This window comes from Vidua macroura, chromosome 13, assembly GCF_024509145.1.
Source record: "Vidua macroura isolate BioBank_ID:100142 chromosome 13, ASM2450914v1, whole genome shotgun sequence".
Lineage (NCBI taxonomy): Eukaryota > Metazoa > Chordata > Aves > Passeriformes > Viduidae > Vidua > Vidua macroura.
The window spans coordinates 13755169-13775793 of record NC_071583.1 but is presented as its reverse complement, the minus strand read 5'-3'; the positions used below and the strand labels follow the sequence as shown (position 1 = coordinate 13775793).

General features: G+C 37.4%; 1 protein-coding gene across 1 annotated transcript in view; it reads left to right on the top strand.

The window, feature by feature from the left end:
* The window catches only part of CACNA2D3 (calcium voltage-gated channel auxiliary subunit alpha2delta 3), a 389866-nt gene that overhangs the window by 66066 nt on the left and 303175 nt on the right, over positions 1 to 20625 (top strand). The window contains exon 3 of the mRNA XM_053989736.1: positions 16001 to 16117. Within this exon, the coding sequence (XP_053845711.1) occupies positions 16001 to 16117 (117 nt within the window). The remainder of the gene's footprint in view (positions 1 to 16000; positions 16118 to 20625) is intronic.

Below are 20625 nucleotides of genomic sequence, written 5' to 3'. Positions count from 1 at the left end.
TATGAATGAAGAAATGAAGAAACAGAAAAGTTAAAATAATTCCATCAGAAGGCTGCTGCAGTGCAGGGAAGACAGCTGCAGTGCTCAGGAGATTTGTGTTATCTTCCCAATTGTCATTTAGCAAATGCTTTGTTCTCACTCAGTGTACTGTGCAAAACAGGACCTTTTTATCCCTTTTCCTGGTCCAGATATATAACCTTTAAACCCACCTCTACCTTCTTACACCAGAAGGGAACCATTACATTATTATGGAAAATATGCAAAAGTTAGGTTCTAATAGTCATGCAAATGTATATATTTTCTAAACCTATTGATCCTTTCATATGCTGTTAACTGATACTGTATAGAATTTGGATTATGGAAGAGTTCCAAGGAAAGCCAGGGATGACCAGCTGATTATGACCTTTACCCATTTGTTGTTATAGAATCTGTGAAATGTTTCTGCTTGTTAGTGGAATTATTATGTAGGAACAAAGAGTTTTTCTTGGCAGGATTATAGCCAATGCATGCTAATTAATGGAACAAAGGGATGAGCATTACAGAAGCAATAACAGTAAAATGTCCAAGAGCAGTTGCACTGGGGCATTATCTTCTGTCAGTTGTGCTGTTTTGTGCTTTGGCACATCTCCTCTTGTCATCCCACAGTAACCAGAGACTTTTACAAGGGCCTCACAGCAACTCGCCTTGTTCTGTCCATGTGGCTTTTCTTTTCTAGAAGAAATCCTGCCCACTGGGCCAGCAGAACCAGATGGGGAGAAGTAAATAATCTAACGCTGGTATTCTGAGTGAGATATCAATGGTTCACCAAAAGGGATAGAGGATGGGTGATTTCTGTAACCACTACATGTGAGAGAAACTGTTTAGGGTGAAGTGATTCACTCTTCAAAACTACATGGTGGCAATCTGACTATCCTCTGTCTGTTCCGCCATGAGATCCTAATGCATAGAGAGATTTTCTTAGCTATCAGGGTCATCAAAGAGTTCTAAATCTGGTAACTGATAGTTAAGTTTTTACTGGAAAGCATGGCAATACGATAAAAGGTTAGTTTGCTGAAGAATGTTTTCATTTCTAGTACTGAGTATCAGAGTTCAGATACTCTTAGCATATTCTGTATATATTCTGCATTTTCTTCAATTTGTACTCCACTGTTTTATTTAGAAATATTGTCTTGTCAGGACTTCTAGTGGCTCTTTTATTAATTTATCCTATCTCAAACCTTGAGACCCCTAAACCTTGATTTTTAGATAGTTAAGCAAGTGGGTTCATGTGATTTTTCTATTTGTTGTTTTGGGAAGAAGTTTCTGCCAACCACAAATCTCTTTTAAAGCAATCACCAAACACTCTTCATTTGAACCAAGAATATAAAAGGGCCAGGGGTGTGATTGGAATATTTGCATGCTTATTTCTTGATTTTTTTTTTTTTCAAATGCAGTATTGACAGAAAACTGTAGAACAGACAGAAATCAAAGTAACATTCTTTGATGTAAACTGTTGCAAAATTTTCTAATTTATTGCGCTAAATGCTCCCTTTCACTGTTCCCTATAAATGTATAATTTTATTTTTCAGACTTGCATAGGTGTACTGATTGGCAGTGTTCTTGTGGTTTGACTTTTCATCACCAGTTGGAACAGGAAAACCTTGAAGAATGAGCCAAAAGCAAATTATGAACAGTGCAGATTTTTTTGTTTGTTTTAAAGGCTAGAAAACATTCCCTTATCAGCTAAGGCATCATTCAGCATCCATCTGATTAGGGTATTCTAGAGATGTATGACGGCACCATTAAAGCAGAAATAAAGCTCAGGAACCCACACAAGTGTTAGTGCAGTGTTGCAGGCAGGCTTGGGCTGTTGGTGTAAAATGACCTTTTCCATGTTCAAACGCCCTTTAGAAGAGTTTGGGTGTAGCTATCTGTCACGTTCTACTGGGACACTGCAGTGGGAAACTGCGAGGAGTTATTTTAGAAATGGATGGTTGGGGATGAAATTAAGCCAAATGAGGCAAGTATTGTATCTGAGAACTGTTTATTGGTAACGAAAATGAGATGGAAAAGGAGTTTCCCAAATGAAAGAGGGCTAGAAGAGACAGAAAAGAAGGAAAATGGACAAGGCCTGGGGGAGAGGGAAGAGAGAGGAGAGAGAGGGAGAAGTGGAGCTCAGGAGTGCTGTCCATGTCCCGTGGCCAGGCAGAGCTGAGGGGGGACAGAGCAGCAGGGCCAGGAGCCTGGATGGGCAGCGGGCAGGGCTGGACAAGGTGGCTCAGGCAGGGACAGAGAGAAGCAGGCAGGACGTTGGTCAGGGACACAGGGAGGCAGGACAGGTGCGAGGGCGAGCAAGAGCCAGCGAGGGCAGGAGAGGCAAAAGATAGGCTGGGGCCAGGGCAAAATGTGTAGGATTCTAAAAGCCCCCCACAAGATGAAAGCATAAGCTCCAAAAGCAAGTTCAAAAAAGCCCCCAAGGCTTAGGATGCAGTCACTTTTTATGCCCCTTGGCCCCTCCCAGAGTCTGCCTGCTGACAGGAGACTTGATGATGTCCAAAAAGAGTGGTTGAATATCGAGTAGGTTTTATTGTGCTGTAGGATTTTCAGTTATCAGAACCCTTCAGTTCTGTGATAGGAATGCAAGCTTTTTCAGAGTCAGGAATTTCTATGCAAGCATTGAAAGTAAATCTAAAATAAATTAATAACTCTGTATAACAGGTTATGTGGTGATTGTACAAGTTAGAATTCTAGAGCGAGAAGAAATGCATGTGGTGCAACCCATGGTTAAAATGGCCCCTGTGAATTGTTTTCAGTCTGTGTTTTAAAAAAAATTGTAGGTGGTGTTCTATTGAAGTCTTTAAAGATATCTTGCATCTTTTGCCAGTGGCTATTATGCATTCAGGCACCTCAGGAACAAAGAAATGACAGAGAAATGGATGGCCTGGGTTTAACTAAGTAGGTGATGGTACAGATGAGGCCTGATAAGCTTAACACTCCATCTCTGTGCTGCCACTGTGGTTTGCAAGGAGATTAGAACTGTCTGACTGTGAGGAGGGCAAGCTCCACAAATTCACTCATACATGGCAGTTCTGTAATGAGGTGATACTTCATTCCTTAAACTACTGAACTAGAACTGCACAAACAGATGTGTGCCTCTGGCAATGCTGTGCAGGCAGCACAGGCTCTGCCATGCCTCCAAATGCAAACACAACGTCCACTTGCCACAATTATATTTTATCACTGTACACTGTTCTTTGTATGTTTGTAATAATAAGGGACAAATTATGTTCTTGTGAAAAAGGGAAAGTAAATTTAAGGGTGTTTATAGTGCAGGGTAGAGCTTAAAGAGGATCTAAATAATTGTAATTTTCAGTAAGTTAACATGACAAAATTTGATGTCGGAAACTGAGAGTACCTTTCCCTTGGTTATTTGCATTATGTTGTTTCACAGCAAAACTTTCAGCAAGCTCACAAGATGGAGATGTGGCCCCACTTCGGGTGTCTTACACAGTGAAAAGCCCAAGGTCAGCTCAGACTCAGAACTCAGTTTTTCTGTGTTCGGGGGCAGCAGTTTCGCAGAACCACAGAAGGATGTGAAATGACCACCGAGACCCTAATTCACAGAGAGTTATGTGCTGACTTGTTCTGCCTGCTTTAATAGCACCACTTGTGATTTTAACTTCAGTATATGTTAATTACTCTGCTGCTTAGAGGCCCGAATGCAGTTCACCAAGGTCATTGCCTTGTGGTGCTCACTGAGGAATTTATCAATAGGTTGCCTTGCAATGACCTGTGATTGTGGTGCCTTTGTTTGATGTTCTGAGGTTTAGTGAAATTGTGTGTTTTTATTAAGCAATGAAATAGTTGCAGTTGATGGCAGTTTGCTGAACATTGTCACAAAGGATATATTTTAAAAATGGAAACTTTAATTTCCATGTCTGTGAAAATGCACTGTTAATCACAGCAGCCTAAGGTTTACTTTATACAAAAACAGTACTTAGAAGAGCTTTAACACAATGAATATTTAAATTCTGTTCTTTAGAAAGCAACAGCACTCTCTTTAAAACCAGAGAACCAGAAACTTTATCTTGTTTCCTCTCCTAGAAGCTTGCTGGTCCAGAGACAGTCTGTCGGATTAACAGGACCTCCAAATATTTTTTTTTTCCTAAGAAGGGGATGCCTCTATTAGATGGTCATCACTTAAACCTTGTATTTTTTTCAATTGCAAAGAAAAGGCATTTAATTAACAGTGGAGTTGAATAAAAAAAGCTAAGCTGCAGCATAAGCAAATGTAGTTTTCAGTGATAAGGCCATCCATTATGGGATATTGAACCACACAAGACTTAGAACATTTCTACAGGTACATTCATTAGGAGAGTATTTGTGCTGCAGAAATGTAACTTTAGGCATTGGTATTTATACTATCAAACAACCCAACCAGAGCAAGATCTTTTATTTAAGAAACAAATTTTCAAATTGCAGTACTTGAAAATATCAGCTGGTATGTGCATATGCTCCCAAAAACACAAGCTGTTTTTTTCTGTGTGCAAATAAAGTAATATTTTTTAAAGTGCTCTAAACGTATGAACAGAAAAGATACAGTAAGGAGATAACAATATGTGTTCATTTTATAATTAAAAAATTTTATGTGAGTACTGTGTTCTTCTGCTTGCTTCCTCTCATGTGTGAAGGAAGGGAAAGTAAATTAATTACTATTAGCCTGAAGGAGAGCACACTGTATTCTTTACAACTTCATAGTATTGATTTGGCTGTTATTCATGGATTCTATCCTCTGCTATGCAGATTGATGCATCTTTAATTCATAGATACATTATCATTAATAGTGGTTTATTGACCAAGCAAAACAAAGCTGTTGTTGGGTCCATTCTAGTGCCAAAGCTCTTGACTTTTTCTGATAAATGTATTTGTTTGTGCAGTCTATTACAGACTCTGGAGTTAGATGGTTTATTTCTATATACGAGGGTGATGATCTGTTGTGGTGCTACTATGGGTAATACACTTTTTCTGTGAGATGGTCTCTGTTGGTAAGGTAATGAATTCCTAAATTACAAAAAACCCTTTCTGCTCTTTTTGAGAATCAGAAAAAAGCTGAATAAGCATCTGTAGGTGCACAGTTAGTGGTGATTGGGATGGGGCTGGCCCAGCCTCATCCCCAGTGGGTCCAGCTGTGAGCAGCACTGACAGCAATGAGCCATGGAGTGCCCAGGGGCTCTGAGCAAGCACCAAAGGGAGCAGAGGGCACACAGGGGCAGTGCAGGAACATGAGGGGATAAAAGGCTGGGCTGAAGAAAAGAAGGGCAGATCCTTGCAGCCTTCTGAAGTGATGTTACTCTGTGTGGGCAGACACCTGAAGCTTTCTGAAGAGGTCTGGTGTTACTGTGTATGGGCTGAAGCTTTCTGAAATTGTGTGGGGTACTCTGTGTATTGTGGCCGTTTCAACTGTGACTCGTGCTGTGACAAGGATCCCGTGTTTGTGTACGTATTTTACAGCTAACTGAACATAAAAAACTCTCTATGTAGTAGAAAAAATAATGTGCCCTGCGTTTTAACTTGAAGTAGGTTTGCTTCAGATTTAATTTGGGCAAATTTCTTTTAAGTTTTCAAAAACAGAACTAAGCTGATGATTTGCTGAAATGCTTCCAATCTGATCAGGTACTGACTTGTGGATACACAAAAATAAATCTTCTCTAGCTTGGTAGCCAACTTATTTTGTTGTTTAGTTTTGTGGGATTTTTGAGAGAGGAGAAAAGGACAGGTTTGTAGTACAGGTGAGAGACTGCACAAATTTCTGAGTAGAGGGTCTGAATCTGGTCCATTTGGGATGGTAGGTTTTGATGAAGGTGATATCATTAGGCAGCTATGTACTATTAATAAAACCAGCTTGTGTTTTCAGTTTTGGAGGAAATAAAGGCAGAGACTGGGGCTGCTGTACTTCAGTCCTCTCTGCAACATTTGAAATTGCTTAGGGTTTATTTACTCTTTGAAGTGATGTTTGAGAAGACCTACGTGTGGGTATGATATGGTACAAAGGTTACTACTGTCTAGAGTATTCATCCGATTTTCATAAAAGACCCAAAACAGCCAAAACAAAAAAAACCCAAAACAAGCAAACAAACAAAAACCCCAAAAACAAATTAAAAAAAAAAAAAAAAAAAAGAAAAAACAAATGAAAGAAAGAGCTACAAACAGAATTCTGGCTGGGATTTTGAAGCACAGGATTTTTCCTTAATGAGGTTTCAAGTGTCATTTTTAAAAGTGTGAGAGTGAAAAAACTCTGTTGAGGGAAAAACATATTGACAGCCAGCATGCCAGATGCCAATTTAAGACTCTCATAGCTAAATGGTCCAAAGAGAAAAGGATCTGCACAAGTTCTGCTGTACAGGGCATTAGTTTATATCATATTACAGCCATTGAAAGGCAGTTATTAAATATTGGATTAAGGTGGTTTGGCAGTTGAACTTCAACCCTTTCTTTGTCCTTGTCTATTTACCAGTTTGTTTTATGAAGCTTTGAAGGAAATCATGATGGATATACTGCTCTCTAGAAGGATACAGAAAGGCTGACCATCCTGTACTCTTTCTTTGAAGTTTTATAAGTGACTGGGAATCACATATGGAAGGGAAAAGCATTAGCTTGTGTGGCAAAACCACAAATATGTTTTCACACTTCCAGGCAGTGCCAAATGCTATAGTTAGGTTCCCAAATATTTTTTTTTTCTTTTTTTATGGGCAACTTACTGACTTCTTTTCAAGACATCTGCACTCAGGCCACATGCAGGTGGTCTGATTTTCACAGATTCTGAGAATAGACTGATGATACTGGCTTTGATGTGACTGAGGGGAGTCCAGATTTTTGAAAACATAGTAATTTTTAACGTTCAGTCATGAGCTGAAGAATTGGGAGCCTAAATTTAGGTACCCAAATTCAGGTATTCAGATGTTATGCTTTTTCTTGTTATTACAATTCCCCTTTGGTCTGTAGTGTTCTGACACCTCTCTGAAGCCCTAAATCAATAGAAATACTTTTATCAGGTGCGTACAGAAAAGTGCAATGATGAGCCAGAGCAGCAGGGATCAATGCCATGTCCTTCAGAGTGACAAACAATGAAATATAAAGCTCATTTAAGAGTTAATGTTGAAGGTACCACACAATGGTTTAGAGGTATCCAAGCAGACAAATGTTCATGGTAGAGAACATTGCAAAACATAATTTGTGTCCTGAGGAGATTGTGTTTCTTTTTCTGAGGAACAAAAGCTATGAGAGATTCTTAAAAGCAGTGCTTTTGGACCTTCTCAAAAGGCATGGATATTGCTAAGCAAAGGTTTGTCTTGGAACATGCTTCATTTTTTTTTTTTTTTCTTCTGCATACATTCCACTTTATTTCAAGTTTTCTTGGCTGCTTATTTTATTTTATTGCTCGTTTAGGGGCAACCATGAAGGGTGGGAAGCCAATTGTGTAATTTTTCTTTGATGGAAAATAAGTGGTGTCTAATAAAAGTCTATGGAAATAGCAAAACCGGGTAGAAGAGTTTAGTGTAAGGCAGGCATAGGTCGAGGGGGAACAGTAAGGACAGAAAGAGACATTCAGTGATAAGAGGAGTAAAAACAGAATTACCAGAATGTCTGATTGAAAAGAATTAGTTTGTGGTTGTATCCTATGACCTTACAGCACAAATTAAATTGTCTCTTTCAGGTGTTCTTGTTTCCAGCGACCATAGAGGCTTTTGGAGAAGACTAATGCAGCTCTGTGTACAAAAGAAAATGTAGTATCTCATCCCTGCTGAGAATTGGCGATGGCAGTGAATTGTCAGGTTGCCTACTTCTGAATCTTCAGTGGCTTAGGCTAAGTGTCCAGGGTGAAAGGATTGCATTCTCAGATTGCTTCAGTGTTTTGTGAGGAACAGATTAATTGTTCATGCTTTTAATTTACTTACTTTTGCCTGAAAATATAGTGAAGGCTTTGCCTTGGGTGAACACAGCCTCTGGATCGTCTTTAATTCTGCAGGTTTATACTGATAGGTGTTTTGTTCCTCATCTAAAGCAGTTCATATGAAATGCTGCAGTGAGTTTTCAAGAGTATCCAGAACAGCCTTATGGAAAAAGGACTCTCCAGGGCAGTTCCAGAATGTTCTTTTTCAGTTTAAATGAGGGCTTTATGTTCTTTTCTAAAATAGAAGCAAAGGTGTGGGTAATTGTATAGACAGCTTCTGTGAAATAAATTTCCAAAGCAGCTCTTAATAGCCTTTGTTAATTAGCTCTTGAAACATCCTCGCCGGCCTGTGGAGATGTTTCAGATGTCTGAAAGAATTTGCAAGACAATAGTTGCTTTTTCAGCTATTTTCAGTTATGATTAAATTCATACTCAGGAAAGCTGGTGAGGTGCCCCTCCTGTGAAGGACTCCCAGGTGCCTCTGCCATGGGCTCTGGAGGCAGCAGCCAGGCAAACATTCCCAAACATTTGTTACTGTGGTTAGCACTGACCAAAGCAACTTAGTTAAAGGCAAAGATGGGAATGTGTTTCCAATTTCTGTTTGCTTGGAATTAGATTGCCTAACTAGTTATTTGGATCACCCATTTGTGGTGATTTTCTTTTCATTAGCTACTTTGGGTAAAAGTTAAAATACTGAGTTAATCTCAAAGAGCAAGCATTTGAACCTCCTGGAGGTTTCCTTATCTTTTTATTGATTAGATGTTATAATTTATGCCTCATCAATGTGACTGCTTTTCTAAAATTGTAGTTGTGATGAAAAGTACTCTGTGGTAGAGTAGCTTTTATCTTCCCCCACTAGCTTAGCTGTTTTAACCGTGCTTGTATTGAAGACCCTTCCAATTAATGCTCTTTACATGGTATTTTCAGTTATATAGTTACTATATGTGTTTATATATAGATAGACATAAACATATCTAGTTGTGGAAAGTTCAAGGAGACACCTTGTGTGGCATTTCACAGAGCAGTGTTGCTAAATCAGGAGTTGGGTTGTTTGGTTTTGATGATCATTCAGCTTAATGCTTTAATGGATTTGGTTTTGTGGCATTTACATATAGCCATGAGGTAAAAATAGGTCAGAAGTCAATATCTTTGTAAAGATTAAATATGCTGGGGGTATAGTGCCCTTGCAGTGATTTTAATGTGTAAGTTATTTTGCAAGGAAAGCAGTAACTATCCTTGTCAAGTCTGTTGATGGTGACAAATTTCCCAGGACAGCTGATCTTTGGCTATAATATACCAGGTACAGCATTGAGTAGCTAATCACAGTAAAGTAGTCTGCAAAAACTATTCCAATATTTTGTTTTTAAAGTGTATTTTGTGAAGTAACCAAAGAGGACATTGAGGCACCAGGAGTTCCTCAGGCACCAGTGTGCATGAGAGTCAAATCTGATGGGCTAATCCAGAGCTCCTAGGATTTGTTTGATGAAGTGAGCGAGAATTTCTCTGCAGAAAACGAGTGTGCCATCACACTGGGCATTGCTGATGGATTTCATCAACACAAAGAGGTTCAGGAAAGGTTAATAGGAGTGTGTAATGTGGTGTAACACAAACTCTCAATTACTAAGGAGTTCTCTAATGTCAAGGTGAGGAGAAGTGTGCTGATGTGATTAATCTTGCCATGCAGATCAAAAGGAAGTTAACAAAGCTGACTGTGGTTTATTGAGCAGGGCATTGGAAGAATAACCAAGGAAGCTCGTTCTCTTTGTAGTTCTGAACTGTTGTGTGATGTTGGGCACGTCACTGAATTTAAGGATAGCCCAATATCCTCTTCTACCTGGAGATTTTGATGGATACATACTTTATAAAGTCTTTGAAACTCTGTGACTGTAAATTTTTTTACCAACTCTAAACTAAAATTTTGTTCAACAACAAAATAAAAAATCCATAGTTGCTTATTTTGTTAAAGTTGCTTCATTGAATGAATACATTTTAGAATCAGGAGGACCAGATAGCAGCGTAACAGTGGCACTCTAACAAAACCACCCCACCACGGGGTCAGTGTGATAAGGGGAAAATACAAAGTCTTGTAGGAATAAGAGATTCACAGATGGGTCTGTTGGAGGAGTGCACCATCTGTATTTGATATCTCTGCTGTGCCTGTGCCATCTGAGTACCCTTCTGCTCAGTGGAAAAGCTCAGACTCCCCCTCACATGCACGTGTGATGCTGGAGAAGAGTTTTTATTTGGCTTCCAGTCGGGTTTATTCCAGCAGTGCATACATGGTTAGTGACCCCTCAGCTCTAATGAGGCATTCAGAGGCTGTGCTGGATGATTTTAAATCTTCTCCTGGGAATTGCTCTACCATCTCCCACATGCAGAAGGGATGTGTGCTATATGGTAGAGCACTGCAAGAGCTCATGCCACATAAGGTTGGAACTGTCACTGGTTTTGTCCCATCAATTTGAATATGGATATTGTCTTATAAAATGCTGTGATAAATTTTCCAGATGAAGACTAATTTATATGTATTTTGATTCAAAGCCCAAAGCCATGTTTTGTTATAGTCCCTGCTCTGTGCATAGGCTTTTTCAATTTCAACAGAACTGTTAATGGGGTAAGGCAGCAACTAATGAGACATTTTGAGTTTGCTCCATGTATATGGCAGGTTTTGGGTTCTATAATTTAGAAAGCCCACAAAACCAAAACCTATATAAAGTGCAAAGAGGAAGGGTGTTTTTAAAACACCTGAATAAATGACATTAAAAAAAAGTGCAGTTGTACTAAAAAAAAATACATATAAAAATTGTTATACATTGAGGAGGAAAGAAAAATGAAGGGGTGTAATGTTAGATTGCAATGAAGAATAGATTAGTCAAAAAAAAAGAATTTCTTTATGCATAGAAAAGTAGTTTATTATCAGCCTTCTGATCTCTACAATTTAAAAGAATTTGACATAAAAATTCAAGGCTACTTCAGCTAGGAAAGTCAACTTCAATGATAAAGTCATGCATTTAGGGGTAAAGAATACGGTCAGGACTGTGGCATAACTTTTGACTCTGTAACTAAAGAAAGTACTTTAACAGCTGCAAATTGTATCAGCTGCAAGCTTTTTGCAGCCTTTCAGTCTCATTAATTACATCTGATTGTTGGGATATCTCAAATATAGAATCAAAATAATTCTAATAAGTTTATTAACTCCTGTGGCCCTTCAGTCCAGCACTGCCTCTCTGAAGGGAGTCACTGTTAGGACTTGCATGGCAGAGGGAGTGAAGCAAGTCTAAACAGTTCAAGCACTGCATAGCACAGCCTTTCTGCTGGGCCAGAGATATTAATTGAAATCAAAAGTTGGTGATTTAATCAAAAGTGTATGTTTCTGCAATCTCTCTTTACATTCGCAATGTTGAGGCTTGAACATCTGAAAGTGGTTTTTTGAAAATGGCGTGGAGTAAACACACATTTAATTTTTTCATGGAAACAATGGATAGATTGGATATTTGATCTGCCATTTGCGTGCTGGTTCTGCTTTTTCATTATAAAACATAAAATATATATATGCACATATAGTTTTAACATGCCCGTGACAAAATCTCTCAACCAGCAACATTTGTGAAGTGTGTGCAATAGAGCTACGAATGCACCTCAGAGGCAAATAACAGCTCCAAATGGGCAACACAGAGAGATGACTTTTAAAGTATTATTGCAAGATTCCTGTCGAATTCCTTTCTTTAATCAGGATGGTAGTGGTATTTACTGGCTCTGAAAATCCCAGGGAGTGGGAAGAATTTTCATCATAAATGGGTAGTGTTCTGCAGATGTACAAAGCAACCAGAGCCCTTTTGAAAGACTGAGACTAAGAATGGTGTGCACACATGTAAGTAACTCGAAATATTTTTGTATACAGCACAAAGGTGAATATCTTGATTTTTGATAAGACTTGATAGAAGTAGATACAAATAGGAGCACAAATACCATGTTTCTCTTTAGAATTAAAAAATGGAGAAAAAAAAATCATGCTGTAGCCAACAGTCGTGCTCCAGGAGTGTCCTTCTTTTCCTGCCTTGGTCACTCAGACTCTGTGGGTTTTGCTGTGGTTTGACTTTGTTTTGGTGTTGCTTGTTTGGGGGGGTTCTTTGTTATTTTTTTGTTCTTCTGGGTTTGTGTGTGTTTGTGCTGTTCTTTCAGTGCCAAATATTTAGATTGCATTAAACACTTCTGATCTGAGTTTTGTACAGATAGCTTTTTGGTTTGTTATTTCTAGATGATCATTTACCAAGAAAAAAAAACCCACGCCTAAACCAGTGAAAAACATAAAAGCATTAAGGGTTCTGACAGTGAAATACTGTGTGTCTTTCCCCGGTGCTTATGTGAAATGATCTGGCAAAACAGATACCGAAGAAATAATGTATTTTTTGTGGGCTTTCTCAAATGATAAATGTTCTTGTCTCTCTAGAGAATTTCTTACCAAATGCTGATTTTTGCAAGCCAATAGAATCAGCATTTCAAGTATTTTTTTTTTATAATGCAGCAAATTAGAAGTTGTACCTGCTTCATCTTCTAGACAACTGGAAATTCATTTATCAGAAGAAATTTCCAACTATGCCTCTAATATTTCATACTCTTTTTTTAAGCAAGTCAATTGTTTATAGCAAAGTTAGAGCTGTTTTCTCTCCTTTTAATAACAATACATATGTATTATTGCCTGTGTTACAAATTATAAGAATTATCAGTATCTCTTAATGAAATAAAATTAGGGAAGATTGAAAAAGCCTAAGTGCTGAATTTTTTTTTTTTTAATAAAACAAAATAACAACTTTGTCATCAGCTTCATTATTTTTACAGGAAGGGAAATGGTAATTTAAGGCATTGCTTGTTTGAGCACCTTGATAGCAGCAGTACAACAAGGTAGTTTGCAAGTCTGGAGTATAAAGGCCAGCTTGGCCCAAAAGCTTGGTTTTTTCCACTACTCATTTTGCTTAACTAGAACAATAGTGCCACGCTGCTTTCTCCAGATGACATCAAAATATAATAATTTCATTTATAAAAAAAATCAAATTTAATTCAGAGGGACTATGTCTTTGCTCTTTTAATGTATTGAAACTTAAACCCAAATTTAATATGTAATAATTTAGTGGTGGGGAAAGGATGAGTGACCTGGAGGTCACTTCCTGCAGTGAAAGGAAGAAAATGCAGTATTAATAATGGCCTTTGTTGTGGTTTTATTGTGGTTTTGTTTTGTTTTTTCACTATCCTGAGTGATTCAGGTTTCTTGCATTGAGAGTTGCTATAAAATCAGGTTCTTTATAAGTGGAATCAAAATCTCAGCATCCTGCAGAGTGAGCACTGAGGGCACAGACACACCCAGGTTAAGCTGGCACCTCTCCTCTCCAGGCACCAGGAGAGCAAAAACAGCTGGAAGTTTTTTCCAGCCACATAATTTTTCTGTTTTGGAACCTTCTGATGATGGCTGAGAAAATGATAAAGTGCTTTTTTTTTATGGCGCTGCAATTTCAAATATGAAATATGTAATACATAAACCTTTTTAGTTGCCAGGGTCTTGCAGACCACGTAAGCTCTCCAAATTTTGTTGCAAAAGTTCTTGAAGGTTTCCAGCAACTGAGTAGACTTGCACACCATGCAAGATGTGGGGTCTTTTCAAATAGATCTGAAATAATATCTTCTGTTTCTTCCAATTTATTCCTTTGTGTTGGAACTTTGGCACTTGAATTACGAAAAAATGCATTTATTTACTATGAACTGGCATAATTATAAGATTATAAATTATGAGTTAAGAAATCATTCACATCTCTTTTGAGTGCAAGTTATTTTTAGTTTTCAAAAGCACCAGTTACTCAACATTGAGAAGTGTGGCTTTTTAATGTGCTTTCACAAGAGCCTAATAGACCATGTGGTAGGGTTCTGTGTGCCTAGAAAATGTTGTGGATTTCAACAGTTCCATTCAGTTTTCAGGCAAACACAGTGAATAATTGCCTGGCTTTCTTCACTCAATGGCAAAGCTTAAATCAATAAATCTGATGACCTGAAAGCTGTCTCTTCAAGTGATGCATTTTAGAATACTTTCTAAAAACTCAAAGGTCAAGTTTAAAGGAAACATTTTTATCAGGAGGTGATGCGTTGAACATGATCTGTGCAGCTGGAAATAAGTGATTCAAATTTGTACTTGATTTGTTTTAAATTCTCCAAAGCTTCAAGTCCTCTGGGATGTGGACAGACATTGACATCATTAATTAACTGGCAGTGTTTTCAGTTTACTGATCATTTACTGCATTTTATCGTGGTGTTTGTTACAATTGCATTTGCCTCTCTTGTCTACTGTGTTCTTATATAAAATAAAAATGTATTTTTCTATTTTAGAAAAATCCTTTTTATCTCTAGTAATGGCATAAGTGGACTTCAAGAATTGAAATCAGAACTCTGTTGATGGTATCTAAGCACAGATCAAAGAGATCAAATCTCCCTGCCTGCCTTGAGGGAGTAAAATGCAAGGGGTTTGTTTGAGGTTTCTTAGGTTGCTAGATTGCTATTAAGGTCTTAAACTAGAGATTAATGACAGTTAATAATGTGGAAAAATGAAATTATTGCTGAAATTACATATATTAAAAAATTGCCCATAATATTTGCTTTGTATTTTTAACTTTGTTCCAAAATTGTCTGCAAATTATGTTTTATTAAGTATTGTTTCATTATCAAAGCATTCACACAAGTTTTTACAGAGAAGTGTAAAGTTTAAAGGAAGTACAAAATGTCAGTCTATCTTGAAAATTAATTTTGTTGGGGAAATGGGTACAACATGTGTAGGCATTCTCTTAACAAAAGAGTCCTTTCTTGCATCACCAGCCAGCACATAACTTGTCCTGGCTTATTCACTGTTTTGAACATTTTAAGATTCATCCAGGTGTTTTGAACCACTGTTTTTGGTCACCTTGTTCTCCGTTGTCTCTCTGGAGTTCTATAAGAATCATCATTCTGCAGGCAAATTTTAATGATAATTTTTTAAAATTATACCATTTCATTTTATTCACTCAAACACTGTGGGTTGTCCCAGGAGTCTGCTGCAGAGGTTGGGGAGATATTTTTGGCACACAGGGCTAATTGGCAGGAGGCAGGCGTGCCTCCCTTCTCCCTCCCTGTGCCATGGAGGTGCAGGTTTGTGGTCAGGTGAAGGGTTTGCTGATGGGCACTGATCAGTTCAACACAGCTGGGCATGTTTTAGAGAGAGAGGGACAAACAATGGCCATTGGAAGCCAACAGTTCTTAGAGTACAGGCTGCAGTGGAATAATGTGGGGAAGAAGAATGTTCTCAGCATTAAATTACTTTTAATAATTAATTTTTACAAAACTTCCTTATAAACACTGATGAGGAAAAAAGTATTGACATGCAGAAAATAGAGGATAAAACTTGTTTTGAATATATTTTTAGTGCTTAGGCATTCTGAGAGTTATTCACACTGTGAAACGTGGTAATGCTCATCATATTGGATGAAGGATGCTTTGATGCTTGTGTTTGGATGAAGGCTCAAGTTGATGTGCTTTGTTTAGGCTTTTCTTTGCATGAATAGTTAAGCATGTCTAGATAAGCTTGCAGTGTGAGTACTCCTAATGTAAGTGTTGTATGAAGCTTGTGAAATAGGCATCTACAGAAAGTTCAGCTCAGGAGGAGGATTCTAGGTTGCTAAGGCATAGGGATTGCCAATCATATCACTATTTTTACATGATTTTTGGAGGAGATACAAGGATTTTTTATTACCTTTATTTTGGCTCCTGTTTAGTTGTGGGGAAGAGTAATTTAAACATTGTGAAGGAGAGTTATCGTTTTCCTACAGTGCATGAGATAAATATTTTTATTATTTTTTAAATGGACTTCTGGTTCTAATCCAGTTGTTCTCTCCCCATGACAGCATCTTGGCACGAAGCAGCCTGCTGTCACGCAAATAAACATCAGATAAATGAAGAATGTCAGCAAAAGTGTAATATAAAACGAATAATTAGTTGTCAAAATTTCAGCTGGTTCCCTGTGAGTAATTTTTCCCTATTTTTCTTTTCTTCTTCCAGAAATACAAAGAATATGAGAAGGATGTTGCAATAGAAGAAATTGATGGCCTTCAGCTTGTGAAAAAGTTAGCAAAGAATATGGAAGAAATGTTTCATAAGAAGTCTGAAGCCGTACGGGTAAGCAGCAGATCAAGCTGCTATTTCCTTCTATGATGTAAAACTAAATATATAGCTTAGGCTCTGCTCTGAAGGCTGTACTAGCAATTGAAGGTGCTGAAGTGGAAATGTTAAAGCATTCAGAAGTTTTTTAGGATCAGTGTTCGAGAGAATATATTTAAATTATTTATGCCATCAATAGATAAATGTAAGTGTGCAATGAGATTGGGACTACCAATTTCCAATATGAGTTTGTAAAATATCACTAGTGTGCAGTAAACCCTAAGTGCATATGGTTAAAATGTTAGACTTTAAACTATCCAACCAAAGCAGACTTAATATCAGTGCTCACTCTTATAAAGATAGTATTGCAGCAAAATGTCTGAGTTGAACAATTGTCCTTTAGTTCAAAAAAACATTGATGATCACTGAATAACTAGACTACTCTAGTATGTCTGGAAGTTTTTGTGCTTTTTTTCTTTTTTTTTGTTGTTGTATTTTTCTACCTCCATTCTGATCCTCCTTTCATAATAGCTTTGGTGTCTATTAGGCTTACTCTAAAACGAAAATAAAAGTTCAGATTTTAATGTTTTCTTATATAAAATAGCAGTTTATTGTAACATGTAAAAAAAAAATCTTCCTGTTGTAGTTTTCCTTTTGCATTATTCTTTGCTAGAAATTGAGGTGACTGCCTGGAACAATAGCTCCTGTGGCATCACCCCTGTCAGCAGCCTCACAGGACATTATGGTGATGCTGTTTACATTCAGCTGCTCTATTTCAGCCAGACTTAGCTGCTCAATTGAGCTGAAGATCCTCCTGTCTGCACTGCAGAGCTGGAGGTATCACCCGAGGACAGGGATTCCTTTTGTGTGACTGAGGATACAATTCCACCCTCAGCCTTGTATTATTCGTTATGGTGCAAAAGGGAGGAAGGAATTTGGCTACGTTTAAGAGGTTGCATTTTCAGGGCTGGCAGTGAAGTAAAACATATTTCAGCTTGTAAAACTGAGCTCACTTGGCAGGGAAGCAGAGAAAGACAATAAACATGGAACCCCGCAATGCTATTTTTACAGTGTGTTTTTCAGGGGAAAAACTACACTTTAATATGTGTGCAACAGCTTCCAGAAGCCTGAAGAATATTGACTTGGGGAAGGGGGAGGACCCTTCTTCTTGTTTCTTTGCAGAGAAAACTGCTCCCCTGAGATCATAATGTGAACAAAGCATTCTTGGAGCAGCACTTGTTTAGAGCGAGAAGTGACCGGCGAGCTGCGCACTTGGCTGGTGAGGGAATAGAATTCCATCAGGGAGGAGTGCTGGTGGGGAAGAACAGTTTGTGTCTCAATTAGAGCTTCATAACAAATGTTTAGAACAGGTTTGGTCTCTTCATACAGATGGTGGTTTTATCTAAGGAGGGAAAAAAGTACAGGATCAATATAGACCACCATGCTCTGAGTAAAAACAAGCCCAAATTCCGTGAAGTTAAACCATGCGTGTAATCTTGAGTGAATGGATTTTAGTGCTGGAAAAAGTGACTGAAATCCAGAGCCTTTTTGGAAGGTTTCCATCTTTGGAAAGGAATCTAAAAATGTGGTTTGGACAGGGTCACCTCTTTTAAGAAATGATCTGTTTAGTGTACTTTCCAATTTAGCTCTTAATTTTTGCACAATTATATTAATTGGTCCTTCTTGATGCTAGAGATGTAACGAGTGACCCATTCTGTTCTGGTAGTAAATAGTGCTTGGTAATTTGCATCCTGAGAAGTACAAAATCCATTGGTACAATGCAGGTTTTGCATAAATTTCATCCTTGGTTCATCACAACTAATTTTCCCCTCATATCTGGGGAGGTGAGATGGGAATTAGAAAACTCCTCTACACTTAAGAGTTCTGTTCCATCCTGGTACTGGATCATCTTGTCTCTAAAACACTTGAATTTTGACATAAACTTTTGATGGAAACTTGTGCAAGAGCACTGAAATGTAAAATTCAGAGTAATATGTCAGGTATATTGGTGGTGATGTTGGATGAAGTACTAAATGAAGGATACCATACAAAATATCCCTCAGCCTTAGAAATAATGGGGAAGTGATCGTGAGGCTGCAAATCCAAGGACTCAGAAAATGTTTTCCAATACTAGCCCAAATTGTTACCCTACACCACTGAGCGAATTTGCTTCAAGTACACATCAAAATCCATTGTTGATTAAAATATTTTATCCAAAAGCATTTTGGGCTAAACATACTTCTTCAGGTATTAGCAGATGTAGCACTCTGAAAGATGTTCAAAAATTCAAAGCACATAAAGTGTTTGATTTGTAGAAAAGGCCAAGAAGAATGAATTTTTCTGGAGGTTTTTTTTTTTTTTTATGGTTCTGTTTGATGCTTTCAAACATATGAACTTATTTGAAGCTACTAATCACATGTGAACTCTTCTCCCTTCTCCCCCTTAATATTCTGGATGAATTTTTATCTTTCTGTCTCATTGCTTTTCATACTGATTAGTTGGTTCAGTGTGATTTTTATCATATTCATTCCCCGTTTGAATTACCCTTCAGTATGCAATTATCCTATCACAGATTGTCCTGTTTTTGTTCTGTCAGATACATAAGATAAATGGAAAACTGAAAGTACTAAACCAATTATATAACCTTTTGTCATCTACTTACTGATGGAAAACCTTGCAAGCAACATTCCCCCCCCCCCCACCTCCTTCTCCCCAGTGTTCACTATTTACCTTGGGTTTATATCAGTTCAGGATATTCCTGTTAACTATTTCCTTCCTAATGCTGCTCTACCTAATGGAATTTCAGGCAGGCAACTTTGTATTTTATTTTGAAGTATTTGTGACATGAATTAAATTAAAATCCCTGAGCTGTGGTTTTGATTCAATGCTGCTGGTGTTTTGTTTCTATCTGTAACAAAGGTAAATGGATCCGTTTAATTTTAATATTACAATGCTTGAGATGGGAAATATCTTACTGCCCATAAGGTGACAGACACAGAAATATTTCCTGCACTGTTCAGCAGTTGTTTTAATTTTACAGCCAAGCACAAATAATCCCTTCAAGACCTTTGTGTAGTCTGCTGTCACTTGAGGTATTGCTGTTTTTCTGGGACTTTTAGTTATTTCACTCATAGGAAGTTTGTTTCATCAGTCTTAAAGTTACCTGTGAATTTTTTTTTTAATATAATTTTTAGATGGTTTTATGATACTTCAATGGCTTGACTAATTTGAAACTGAATGGGAAGAAAGGACTGTGACATAATGCTCAGTAACAAATGACCATGACAACAAACTGGATAGTGAAAAAGAGGTGGAGTTAAAATTGTTCATTTGGTGCTTTTACTTTTCCTAGTTATTGCCATATTGGGAAAAATTGAAGGCTAGAGGAAAGAGAAAAATGTAGCAAAATGAAAGATAACCAAGTTATTAGGGAATATTTGAAAAACGATTATAATAATTTTAGCTTTGTACTAAAATTTTGATTTTCATTAATATTTCCTTGCAAATATAGAGGTGCTATAAAAATGATTGTTGATTCACTGCTATGATGGCAAATCAAGTGTTAAGGATGGTTTTTCTTTAAGGCAACTACACTTACTGCAGTGAAAAATGCAAATAAGAGGCTTCTTTTTATTAACTTTTCCTACTATAGCTACCTGGTGTTCATTGTAAAGCTGATTCTCATTATAACTGTACTGTGAAAAGTAATTGCTGTTGTACAGTAATTCAATTTCAGTGCATTCATGCATCAGTAAACCAGCGGGGTTTATCTAGAGAAACCTGGGACTCTAAAGCCTTTTATCATGAAATTCCACATGCAGACAAATGTTCTTCCAAGGAGTAGAATATCAGCATTTACATTTAACAAACATTTGCAATGAAGAGAAATGGATATTTTTTTTTTTTCCACTGATGATTTTTACACCAGTCTTTAAGCTTTTTTTGGGTACTATTAGGATGATATGGTTTATGCGCAGTTAAAGTAATGTATGTCTTTGAGATGCTTGTGCTTACTCATATGCATATGTGGTATGCACATTTTAGCATGCACATGTATATTTTGTGGGTACAGATCTTTATATGTGCATTTTGGGGTTTATATGTGCCATATCAACAGCTGCAATTTACTCTTGTTTTTCCTCATGTATATGTACATATATACGTAAGAAAGTATTAAACAGCACATTCTGCATTCAGATATTTCCAAGCAAATACTGGTAAATTGGTGTCCTGGTCAATAAATGAATTGTTATTTAAAGTGATGTGTTAATGAGTGCAAAAGATCATGGCAAGTAATTCAAAGCTGAGAGTGAAAGTTGCTTCTTTATTCAGAGCACTATAAAAGATTTCCATAGGGTGTATGAAAGCTCAGTAAAAATTTCATACTGAATTCTGTAGTCAATAATTGTAGCTTTATTTACAATCCACCTCCAAATACTTTAATCTTTCCTTGAGTGTACTTGGAATTTAACTTATTTTTACTGTGTAACTTAGTGGTGAGTTCCTTCCTATTCGAGGCAACAGTG